The sequence below is a fragment of the Elgaria multicarinata genome, chromosome 3, assembly GCF_023053635.1.
Source record: "Elgaria multicarinata webbii isolate HBS135686 ecotype San Diego chromosome 3, rElgMul1.1.pri, whole genome shotgun sequence".
In the NCBI taxonomy this organism is placed as follows: Eukaryota; Metazoa; Chordata; class Lepidosauria; order Squamata; family Anguidae; genus Elgaria; species Elgaria multicarinata.
In genome coordinates this window covers 30,791,193-30,803,850 of record NC_086173.1, presented here as the reverse complement: position 1 = coordinate 30,803,850, position 12,658 = coordinate 30,791,193, and the positions used below count along the sequence as shown (strand labels likewise).

The window sequence follows — 12,658 nt, the reverse complement described above, 5'->3', positions numbered from 1 at the left end:
CCTTTCCTTGGCGGAGGGAGGCATTAACCTCTCCACTTACCCACTCGGCCACTCCCCCTGTGGCTGCTTTTATGAGCCAGAAAGGGCAGGATCCAGCATATATGTGGTGACTCTTACCTCTCCAAGGATCCTGTCCACATCCTCAAGCTGTACAAATTGAAAAGTATCCAATAACAGCAACTCAGATCCAGCCATTAGGTGTAGGGGGCCCAGGGCAGATGTCAGTGTAACAGTGCTCAACCCTGAAATAACCCACTGCCTGTTTTCGGGTTATTTGAGGGCAATCTAATAACTCTCCTAGTTTGCACCGCACCAGAAGCCACAGCAAGCTGAATGCTTGTGAGCACCGTGCAAAAATGGCAGCAGCAGGGGCCCAGCATGTTGCAACAGCCCCCATGGGTAAAGTAAGCCACAGTGTGGGCTCTCGTGTTGTGCAAACCAGCTTATTGAGTGTAGCGTGTCTGCCTGTCTCAATGTTAAGTTTATCCATTATAGGATAGAACGACTGTGTGTGGAATTTGACACTGGCACTTAAACTCGACTCAGTATTATTAATGCCAACTTCATTAAAAAACAAACAAACCAGACTCTCAGTCATTTGCATTGTGTAATCCCCTTGTTAGATGCATGGCGTAAATTCTTTTGGTGCTGCAATCTTATTGTTGCTGGTTAGGCAAGGCTTTCTGAACTTGGCCTGCCAAATTTTGTGAAGGGTGTGTATACAGTCTTCCAAACATTTTGAAAAATAATCGGAAAATAAAAGGAAAACTACCTGGCCATTTCCACCACCACCACTATAAGGAATAGGACCTCTCCGTGCCATTATGACAACATTTCTGATCAGCTCTACTATGTAATAACAATTGGTGGCAACAGCACAGGTCATGAGAAGGACAGAAAAGTCCTGGTATGTCGAAATGAAAAAATATATACATGCAGAAGAATGTTTGTTTTGGGTTTCCCTGTGGACATTTTGGAGGCTAGAATCTTCCCATGTCTGTGTCCCGGAAGCCCATAATAGCACACACACTGTCCCTGCATATAGATCTAAGATTATGGGATCTATACAACGTAAATATTTATCTATGGATCTTTCTTGAGGGCCTACGATTATGAGAGTGCTTAGGGTCTATAAAGACTTTAATCCAGCCCTGCACATGCTGGTTCCAGGCCCATAAAGAAGTTATTTTCATACAATTCTGATAATATTAATATATATCAGCAGATAGGCTTACTCCTGAGTCTTCATAGCAAGCCCATAAACCTGGACTAAAAAGTAATCCGAATAATGTATCCAGGGAATATGAAAGGGAAACATTCCGAAACCAGTTGCGAAAGGTAGGTTTCCGCAGTCACGACCATCTAAGGCTGCATAATCCACAGAGGAAGAGAGAAACAATACACATTCTATTCCAAATCTTGGCCTGAGCTGGTAGCAGTATTTACAAGTGACTGTTATGACAGGATTTGAGCAACTCTAAATCACAACCAAACAGCTAACAATTCCCAGTTGATCTTCAGCTTCATTTAGTTCATGTTATTTATTTTAAAGATGCATCCATCGCATTTTGATCAAATGATCTCTCAAGTAACTTTAAAGGCATTACAAGAAAAGGCGGCCCCAGAAAGGGCTGCTAAGAGAGAGACGTGGGGGACATGATGTTAAACCCTCTCTTGCTGCTGTCCTTATGGGGGGCCTGGCTAGCATTCCCCCACATGCACTACACATACACTCCAGAAGTGTGTCACGGCTGGGCAGCACCTCCTGCTGACCCATTGCTCTTTTCAGACTATCTTTGAATGTATGTAATTTGGGAGCGGGGAGCCACCACCTACAAGCTACATGCATTCAGGCACAGGTCAGAACAGAGCCAACGCATGACCTGCCTGTGTCAGGCTCTTTCCGTACAATTGTGAAGCCTGAAAGAGCACCATTATCAATAATAAGTGCGGACGTGTCTTCAGATGTACATATATAGGCTGTGTTCTGACTTTCAGTCAAACATGCAGAAACTGGTCGCTGGGACTGCCGGCGTGTTCCCTCTTCCTCTTCTGTGGCACACTCCCTCACCCTGGGGTTAAATAATTTTAAAGCATCCACATAGATTCCCCTGACAATTCTTGGATATATGTAGAGAGCCCCAACGCACCAGAGATGGCACCAATTCCCCTGTCTCACTCAAAAAACAAAGAAAAGGGTCCCCCCCCCCACTAGCCTAAAACTGAAGGTATCCCTTAGTCTGCAGAGATAAAATTCCCTCATGCAGACCGAGCCCTCAGGGGGAAATAATAAATATTCAACTGTCACTTCAGCTGTCGCCCAACATGAACATTCCGCCCTGTCGGCCCCTCCTCTTGGCTAAAACCTTTGCAAATCAGCCTCCAGGCTGTCTACATGGCCTCATGCATAATCCTCCTGGGCTTCCCTTTTCTTGTGTAAATGAGAGATGAAAGCTCTTCTTTGGAAAAGAAGCTGCTGTATATCCAGCCGGTCCATTGGTCCATCTAGCTCCATACTGTGTACACCAGGAAAGGGGAAACTATATTTTCCAGGGGCTTAATTGTTCACACACACCCCCCAAGACCAAGCGAAATCTGCCCCCTGCTCTGGGCCACATGGCATCAAGGGGGTGAAGGCAGCGTGGGGCTTCAGACCTCAAGATCTGTACCTCTGTCTGCATGGCTGTTTGGAGGAGCCGGGCTTTGGGAAGCGAGTAGTGTACAAAGGAGGAGGAGGAGCAGTGCACATTGGGAGAGGGAGCAGGTACAGGGAAATCACCTTATTATCTCTGATCACAGATCTCAGGTAACAAGGGAATTGCTCCCCCATCTCCTATCCAAGCGCCCTCTGTCATCTCCAGGCCAGAGGGCAGGGCTTGGAGAGAGGGAGGGATTTGGGGATAGGCTCATGAAGGGTGCCCAAGCCACATGCTTGCAGGTTTGTGGGGTACTCTCACTGCTAAAGTTGCCACTGAATTTCACCTACATTAGAAACTTTGAGGTGAATCTGAAGGAATTTTGAGGGAAACAAAAAGTTTCGATATGACAAACAAAATGCCTTGGAGCTAGGTTGGTCTGCTGTACGCATCTTGGACGATCTGCAACATGGAATCCACTGAAAATATGAATGCAAGTTATTTCAGCTTTTCTATGTGTGTTATCGGCCTCTCGCTAACATGGGATGCCCTGTCAGTCGGGCGCCCAGAACTGGTGAAGAAACTTTCCCTATAGAGTCCGAAAAGATTGGAGTGGCCACTGAATTTTACCTGAAGTGAAATGTTGAGGTAAATGTGAAGGTTCCCACTGGGGAGAAACATCTGAAAAATGCTGAGGAAAGAAAAGGTGTTTTAGTGTGACTAGTGAACATCCCTATCAATACAATATGTCCACAGGATTCTAGTTACATAGAATGATACTACCTGAAAGTCTAGACTAGCGGTGCAGAATCTCAGGCCGGGGTGGGGGGGATCCAGCCCACCTAGGGTTCCAATCTGGCCCTTCAGGGTTCCCCACATAGCCATACCCACTTCCCTCCCCTTCCCTCTGACTATCAATCATTCAGTGAGATTTTCTGCAATTCCCCCCCCCCCCCCATTCTAAAAGGTTGAAATGCCTCTCCTAAATCTTAGTTACTGGCAGTAAGAGCTCTAAAATAAATTATGGTGGTATTTTTGGCTCCGCCCCTCTTGCCTTGAGTACCGCCCCACCCCAGAATGCAGGCGGGGCGGGGGAGAGAGTTTCTCTGAAATGGAATTTGACCCTTGGGCTGAAAGGGATTCAACATCCCTGGTCTACACTTTGTTTCTACATGACAATATTCTCATCTCTCTCTCTCTCTCTCTCTCTCCCCCTCCCCCCTCAACCCCACCTCCCAGACTTTGTCTGCTCTGGCTAAGATCATGAAGGAATGCTGGTTCCAGAGCCCCTTGGCCAGACTCACAGCTTTGAGGATTAAAAAGACACTGAAAAAACTCAGCAACTCCTTCGACAAACCCAAACAGGACTCCTAACTGCAGGGACCAGCAGTGGGACCAGAGATCAAATTTCTGACTCATTGGCTCAGCAAGAAAGTTCAAGGTCACCCCCTTCAACTTCCAGTGCTGGTCCTTCTGGCCTCCGTCAGTGGCTACAGCAAACCTTGTTTGAAATCTGGCCAAGAGGATTTGGGTTAGAGCCCCCATGACTAGGCTTGATCCTTTGCAGGAAAAAATTCATGGAACAGATGACGGCTTCAGGCGTCCTTAATTTGTTTTCTCTTGTAAAAAAAAAAAAAACGGGGGGAGGGGACACCCACTTCTCCTAGAACATACATTAATATAAATACCCCCTGGATCTGTAACCTGACGCCAGCCTGTCTCGCCACCAACGCTTGAAAAATGGGAGTGATCATACTTGGAAAGAGCACAGCTGCTTTGCCCAAAGGGGTGCTGCCTTGGAAACACCAATTAAGGGTCATTCATAAGCCAGGGTTTAGAATGAGCCTGTAGGGTGTGTATACATCTGTGTGTGTGCGCGCCGCGTGTGTGTTGCATGTGCAAAGGAGAAAGAAAGCAGCTGCAAAGGCCCACACTAGCAAGAACCAAGTTAGATTCACATGTACTACAGCCCTTTGCACATATATGAACATGGAAGGTTGTCTGGGTGGATAGAGCTTGTGCAAGGGTGTCATTTCCTCTGTGTGTTTGTGTGTTTTTAGCCCTACAAAATCATCCCAGAGGTGTGATGGATGCAAGGAAGATAATGTGATGGTGCTGCACACAGTATGCATGGACAGATGAACGCCAGTGATTAGGATAGGTCAGAGAAATGTCTCCCTTCCGCTGGAGTGAGCATTAACAGCACCCCGAGAGACTTGCCTTATAAGAGCGACTGCAGAGGGAAAGAAGGAGGGATTGATAAGTGTGGTTTCTCCCTCTTCTTGCCTGGCATACCTCAATGCCAATTTCAGTGTTCTTGGGGGCCTCTCTGTTCTCTAGAAATGGAAGGAAAGGGCCCCAGGAAAATACCTGCTTGAACCATACCTATGCCACACACAAGCCCTGTGGAGATAGAATATTTAACTATGGTTTGGATTGGCCAGAAACCATGGCACGAAGTGGGTATGCAAACCATGGTGTCTTCCATGACTGAATTCAAGGCAGCATGCAGATGGTCTACTATCCGGTCACTGATGAGATCCAGTGCTGCTTAATTTCAGCAATTGCTGCAGCATTTGCCTTTAGACCATGCCTTGGAGTGATGGGCTAATCACTGACCATGCCCAGGGCATGGTCTAAAGGCACAAGATGGAGCAACCTTGCTGCAGCTAAGCAGGGCTGGAGCTGGTCTGCGACTGCCAGGAAACACTGCCTTAAGTTCAGTGATGGAAGAAAAGGGGAATAAAATGCCATAAATAAAATAAAACCTGCACCAGCAAACCATGGTTAAGGCAGTTTTTCTGCCTCTCTGCTTGAACGGTGACAAGAAGGTTTCACTAATGTCTCCCTGTAGCTGACTGCTAGGGAAACTAAACCATGGTGGCACAGGATGGTTGGGATCAACCAAGGTTAAAGTAACAAAACATGGTTGTGTTGTCTGCTGCACCACCCCTCAGCCACACTGTTCTGATGTTATTACTGCAGGAGCAGCTTCTTATGCAGATACAGGCACCCAGCATCTAACAGCTTCTTTTGAAGAGTTACTTACAAACTAGACTTTTTAAAAAGCTAAATGCCAAGTCCACACAAGCCAAAAGTTTCTAAATACTGGGTGTAGCAGTTGGAAGCGGACCCTTTTGAAAAATGTGACCGTGTGTGTGTGGGGGGGGGGAAATCGCAATCTAAAATAAGATCAGGCAACCTTGTGCCCTGCATATGTTTTGGACTACAAGCCCCCAAATCCCTGACTTTTGGCTAAGCTGGCTGGGTTTTATAGGAGTTGTAGTACAACACATTTGGAGGGCACTAGGCTGCCTACCCTGGATCTAAAATAAGGGCTGATTCAAACTTTACACACACACGCGCGCGCACACACACACACACACTATATATATATCACATGGGATGCAACAATTGGCCCTGTTCAGACAACACGCTAAACCATGATGGTTGATTATTTTAAGCTAAACATTATGGCTTAGCAAGTCATGTGAACCATTCTAACCATGGAGGTTACATAACCACAGTTTAAACACACTCACTAATCACTGGCTACATAAGGATTAGCGGCCTAACCATGGTTTAGGGTGTTGTCTGAAGAGGCCCATTGTCAAGCTACACTCACCCTGTGAATTGGTCCAATCACATGAAAGATCTCTGTACTAAGTACCAAAAGGGATGGGCCGTGCTGGTTCTTCCTCCACATGATTGGGCAAATATGCCTATGAGCAGCCTGCAAACATGCCCTATACATGGAACACTACCATTTGGAAATGCTTTTGTGGGTTGGAGGGTTTGCAATATTTTAATCAGCTTCAGGGCTGAACTTGAGAGTATTAAAAGATAAAAGAGAAGCCACAAACATCCACAGGCAAGATGTGGGGAGATCCTGTGCCTATTCATTCTGCACACACCTCCAAGTTGTCTTATCACCTGTACGGAATTAACCTTCCTTGCCTTACATTCTACAAAAGTATTTATACCTGCACACAATATATCCATGACAGGGCAGCTGAGTAAACCTGAGTGAAAGACATATAATCTCATTTCACAAAGAAGACTCAATGTTGCTTTAAAAATCTCATAATTTTGCACGGAAATTATTTTATATTTATTAAATTTGCACCAGTAAAAAAGGCACCCACTGTTTTTTGCAGATGTGTATTATTTTGCCCAAGCAATGTTATGCTTACAGAAATCTTCCATTGAAAATACAGGATTTTGTTTGAAAAGAAAACAATTAACTGAAACAAATCAAATGTTTTATGATGGGAAAGGAGAGGAATACAAGAGAAGAAAAAATGGCAAAAAGGATAGAAAAAGAATCTCTTAAAAATATAAAGCGGAGGGGGGGAGATTGTAGCCCTACATAGAGGGTACTTAAATCCCATTAAGACCAATGTTAGTTAAGCATCTAACTGCTTTCTTGTAAATAGCCACTTCCCTGCTCACCTATGTTATTAAGTAATAATTCCTCAGGGAAACTTTACAACAGTTGATTCGCTTTTTTAAGTTACAACTGATGAAGGGATATTTAAGTAGGTGGACTAATTTAAAAAAAGCAGAGAGGGGGCTTGTACACTTCGCAGATTTATTTACTGTGGGATAGATGCCCAAAGAAAGCCTGTAGCTGAGCTGGAATTTGAACTTGAGATTCCCTCTGTCGAGGATATGTTTTTGGAAATGCTTTGATATTTAGTACTGGCCAGCAAATATTATAACACCTTGATGATTCTAAACACATCTATTATACATGGGGAAGTAGGTCTCATTGACTTCAAGGAAATTATGTCCCACTTCATACATTACATTTGTTGATTGTTGTACATATAAGTTGTTTTATATATTCACCTAAACATGTAACATGTAAATACAATGTAAAGTGTAAATACAATGAATATGCTTTTGGAGACGTGTGTTCATATGTGCTCATCAAGGAGGCAGGATTAGCTGTAGGGTCTGTTTAGGGGTCTACTCCAGGACAAAACCAGATTTGCTGTGTTATGTGTAAAATGATCTTGACCTGTAAACTTTTATGCTCAGCATCTGCAGCCCATTGCTCCAATCCAGTGTGGTCTCCTGAAGCAGATCCAGATGCACAAGGAAATCCTGATCTACTTTCTCCTTAGAAAGGAATAGGGGCATCCTGTGTGCAGGCTCAAGACTGGGAAGCTGGTCTATCAAATACTACGTGAAAAATGCCGCCTCTGAACTTAATCAAAAGTTTCGAGCGGGGAGCAAACTGGTTTTTGAACAGAAGTTCAGGCTTAGTTCTCTTGCTAATTCTGCCTGGAGGAAGGAAATCCCAAGCAAAAGGTTTGAAAGAAAGCTGTTAGTGCAAGAGCACAAGGAGGACAAGAAGGGGGAATGGAAAGGCAATACCTCAGTGGTAGAGCACAAACTTTGCATGCTTCGGGTTCAAACTCTGACATCCCCAAGTAAGAATGGGGGAAACTTTCTCAAACCCTGGAGAGTCGCTTCCAGTTAATTCTGAGCTAGATCATGGGCCAATCCGACAGATTCTTCTGTTCCTAAGAGCTCAACAGCTGCATTGTTTTAGAGCAAACAGTTTGCAATCAGCAAGCAGTTGGCTATCTAGGATGTATGTGTGTCCAAAATATTGCGACTGGCTCCATGTTTTATTTTTATTAGCCTAGGAAGCTCTGAGTTCCATGTGGCTCTGGGCTGGATGTTTTATCAAGCTGTGGGAGAACAAATATTTGCCCATTAAAGACCCAATCTCTTTTCCAGCTCCCAAAGTGGATGTTGGACTGAGCCACAAGATAAGCGCGCTGAGATATCCCAGTGAAATTTGGATGGCATGTCAAGGTGCATCTGACCCTCCAAACCTCCATCCCATACCTTCTGCTACCAAAATTGTGCCCCCACAAACACCCTAATTGGCACAGAAGCTCTGCTGTATATTTCTTTTAATCAGAAGCTTTCAGATGCAAATCAATAACATATGTGCCTAATAACTTTGTGTATTCAAAACAGCTCTGATTGGGAGAAAGTAAACATAAATCATTCCATGTGCTGGAATGGAGCCATTCTGTGCAGGCTGTAAATTCAGGGACAAGTCTCAGACTAAGCTAAATATGGAATTGATAGGAACCCTCTGGTCTCCATAGCCACTGGTGCAGATACAAGCAGAAGTGTACTTAACCACAGGGAGAGAAATTGAGGACAGTTCTGATTTAGCCTGTATTCTTGCCATGTCTGTCATGCGTATTCGAATGCAATCTTGCAGCTATCTTTGAAGAATATGCACATTTTCCTGCACATGGGTTTATGAACACCTATATTGTATTTGCATGTCCATCTTAGTGTTTACTCATTTAATCCTCCAAACACATAGGAACACACAATGGACACAGAATGGTAACAGATCTGTGGCATGTATCTTCTATCCATTTCCTTTTTATATTGTCTGCTTCACATGTTATGACATACAACAAGACAAACAAGTGTACATTCAAAGCTAAGGGCTTTTCTATATGGGGCATTTATCATGCAATCATTATTCCCTACATATATTTTTAATGGGTTCTTTAGACGATGTTGTGACCCTCCTGTTTTGCTTCTTTGTCTTATGAGCACTTTCAGTACATTTTTTACAGGAGGGAAAATGCCGTATTTATTTGTGAAAGCACAAGAAAATGCTTTTTTCACTTGTATAATTGCACTATTCTGATATATCACAGTGCCACCTAGAGGTTATTTAGTGGGAAAGCAGGAAAGAAAACTCTCTTCAAGTAACACTTGTATCTCAATTCTGTGACAAAACCGAAAGTAGATACAGCAGATTAACAGAAAAGCTCTAAGACTTACAATATAAAATGTGAATGGTACATACATCTTAGTCCAGTATCTGTATTTCCCACCCATCCCTGGAAAGTGGCCCCTGAGAGTTTCTCCCAAATGGAATTAGGCGCTTGGGCTGGAAGACACTCCACATCCCACCATAGAAGAATCTTAGAGTTGGAGTTGGGTTTGTAGGCCATCTAGTCCATCCCCTGCTTGATGCAAGAAACCCCAGCATCCCCAACAGATGGCTTGAAGACCTCCTGCAAGGGAGAAAACCCATCAACACTCTAGGTAATTGGTTCCATTGCCTAATTGCAAGAAAAGTGGCCATTGGTCCTCCATGCCCAGTCCTAAGATTGTTTTCAAGTTACATTGGAGAAATATGTTCCAGTAATTGCTTACATTTAATGCATCCATTTAATTTTAATGTTGGGTGCCAGACGGTTACTTTGATGGACTCTTTTGGTCTTATAATTTATTGCTCATTTTCTTCAAGTAGGGCTATAATCACACTTACTTGGTAGTAAGCCCCATTGAATTCCATAGGACATACCCTGAGTATTCATGAACAGGAGCAGACTGTAAATATACCAGGTGGTCTACATTATTACTGTAGATCTCATTAAATAGTAATAATAATAATAATAATAATAATAATTTTGCTTCCCACCTCAAAAAGCCATTTTAAGCAATTTACAAATACAGATATCCATCATTAGTATAACAAAAAGACTGAAATCAGTACAAACCATAATCAGCACAATAATACAAAGAATAAACATCATAAAAGCATAAAAAACATAGTAGACATCAGCCTGCTAGTCTTATCTCCAGTAACGGAGGCAGAATGCCTCTGCACACCAGCTGTGGGGAACATATGTGGTGACGGCTATTGCATTCATATCCTACTTGTGACTTTCCCACGGGCAGGTGATTGGCCACTGAGTGAACAGAAAGCTGGATTAGAGGGACCCTTGGTCTGATCCAGCAGGGCTCTTATATTCATAATCTAAAAACAATTCAGGATTTTTCCTATTCAGCACTGTAAAACCTAGGCACGCATACCTGGGAGTAAGTCCCATTGAACTCAGTGGGGCTTACTTCTGAGTAGACATACACATATACTGCACAATACTATGTGGTGACAGTTTGTTGCATCAGATAAAATACTTAGGAGAATCAAATCCCCTTTATCATTTTTTGGCTAAAGTGGAACAACTCTGAAATCCTGAGAGCCCTGATGGGCGGATGACCAATTTGAAGGCTAAAGTTTTCCAAGCCTGCACATGGATTTAATTGTTTTAATTGTTCTTATTGCTTTTGAACTTTTCTACTGGGTTTAGTTAATGATTTAATTCATTTTTAGCTGTGTATATTTATTGATTTTACATTGTTCTGATTTTATCTGTACGTTGCCCTGAGATCCTAGTGACATAGGGTGAGATACAAATGTTTTTAAATAAATAAAAAGAAATAAATAAATGACCAAGAAGTTCGAATTTGACACTCTTAAAGGCAAGGCACCAACAAAAAAGAAAATCTATCACTTATTGAAAACTTGTTATTTATTGGCAATACTGGAAACAGTTTAAAGGTGGCCTGCAGCGCTGATGACCTTGTGGCTTTTCTGAACCATCTTTCCCTGCCCTCCAATTCTGGCTCTAGAGCAGCACACTGTATTCTAAAAATGCTGATCATATACATAGAGGGAGAGCATGGCTTCTCCACTCATATTCCTTTCTCCATATGGGTAGGATTAGAGCTGTGTGTATTCTGCACATATTTGTACTGTGCGCGAGGAACATGTTAGCTTGTCCTGAATTCACCATCCGGAGAATCTCTGCAGTCAATCTCTGCAGCAGCACCAAAAGCAATAACTTTTTACTTCTTATAACTGCACAATTACATGAAGAAAATGTAAATATCACCTTGTGAAATCTCAGCAACACCTTCTGAACACTGAGGGGCAGGGGTTCAGTATCCGGGCTAGCTCTCATCCCTCCATAGGGCTGAGCAGAATAAATGATCCAAAGTCAGCAAATGTCCTTCATTGGTACAATGCAGAATATGACTTTTCTACTGCAGAATTTGGATGTGTATATTTTAAAGTGCAAAGATACAGAGCCTTGTGTGCAGCTTTTGGTGGGGCGAGTCACATTTGCAGCAATGACTGAGAATGACCATAAAGGCCATTGTTTAAACAGAACACACCATGGACTCATATGCCCTCCTTCACCCAACCCCTTATCCGCCAATCTACTTCAGCTAGAATGTAAGAGTTTCCTGCTGATAGCAGCAGCAAGTAGGATCCCAAAAAACAAAGGCCCTAGAACCAGACAGAGATGAAAGAAGAACTTAGGCCAAAAATTTTGTTGAAATGACTCTTTAGTTTAATTCTCTGATAAAAATCCAGATGGTGCAATGACATTTCCTGGAATATGTAATGTTTCCCCCTCCCCCGTCAGCGATTCCAGTAATGTTGCAAAACATAAAATGGAAGTGACCTATTCATCTCTCAACTCCTATGTACCAAACAAGAGGTGTGTTTTGTTTTTTTGAGTCTGGTTGGAAATTTCAGAAACTTCCTAGTGATAAATTAAGAATTAGGGGAATCATTGTGGGGAATGAACTACAACTGTAGCTATCTATATTCATTTGTTGAATTTATATCCCACCTCTCAGGTTTTTATAAGCTTTCTAGGTTGTGAAATCCAAAGAGTGAGCAGAAGCATGTACAGATTTTTAGTATGTTGAAGTTTTTAAACAACTATGGTGGGTATAGTTTCCTACAAAGTGGTTTGTTCTAGAACCAGCCTTTCCCAACCCAGTACCCTTGAAATGTGTTGGGACTACAACTCAGCTATGCTGGCTGGGGATGACGGGAGTTGTAATTCAACACGTCTCGAGGGCATCAGGTTAAGAAAGCCCGTTCTAGAACGTTTGCCTATTGTTTTAAAAGAAGGCAGTTGTTTCCTATGGAAAGTGAGGACTAGAAGAAGAAGGGAGTTGCAGAACAATGTAGTTTGTCTGTTAGCTTAGTTAGGTGGTGGGGATACAGAAATCATCATCAGGAGGAGAAGGAGTAGCAGTTACATCTATTGCAGCAAAAGCAATAATCTTGTGGCACCTTAACAACTAACCAATATATTCTGGCATAAACTGTGAACAGTGTCTACAAAAGCCTGTGCCAGAGTAAATTTGTTAGCCTCTAAGGT

The 12,658-nt window shown here is 43.0% G+C and overlaps 1 protein-coding gene across 1 annotated transcript in view; it reads left to right on the top strand.

The window, feature by feature from the left end:
* The window catches only part of ACVRL1 (activin A receptor like type 1), a 53,671-nt gene extending 49,185 nt beyond the window's left edge, over nucleotides 1–4,486 (top strand). The window contains exon 10 of the mRNA XM_063119859.1: nucleotides 3,876–4,486. Coding sequence (XP_062975929.1) covers nucleotides 3,876–4,010 — 135 coding nt within the window. The 3' untranslated portion in view covers nucleotides 4,011–4,486. The remainder of the gene's footprint in view (nucleotides 1–3,875) is intronic.
* The last annotated feature ends 8,172 nt before the right edge of the window (nucleotides 4,487–12,658 follow it).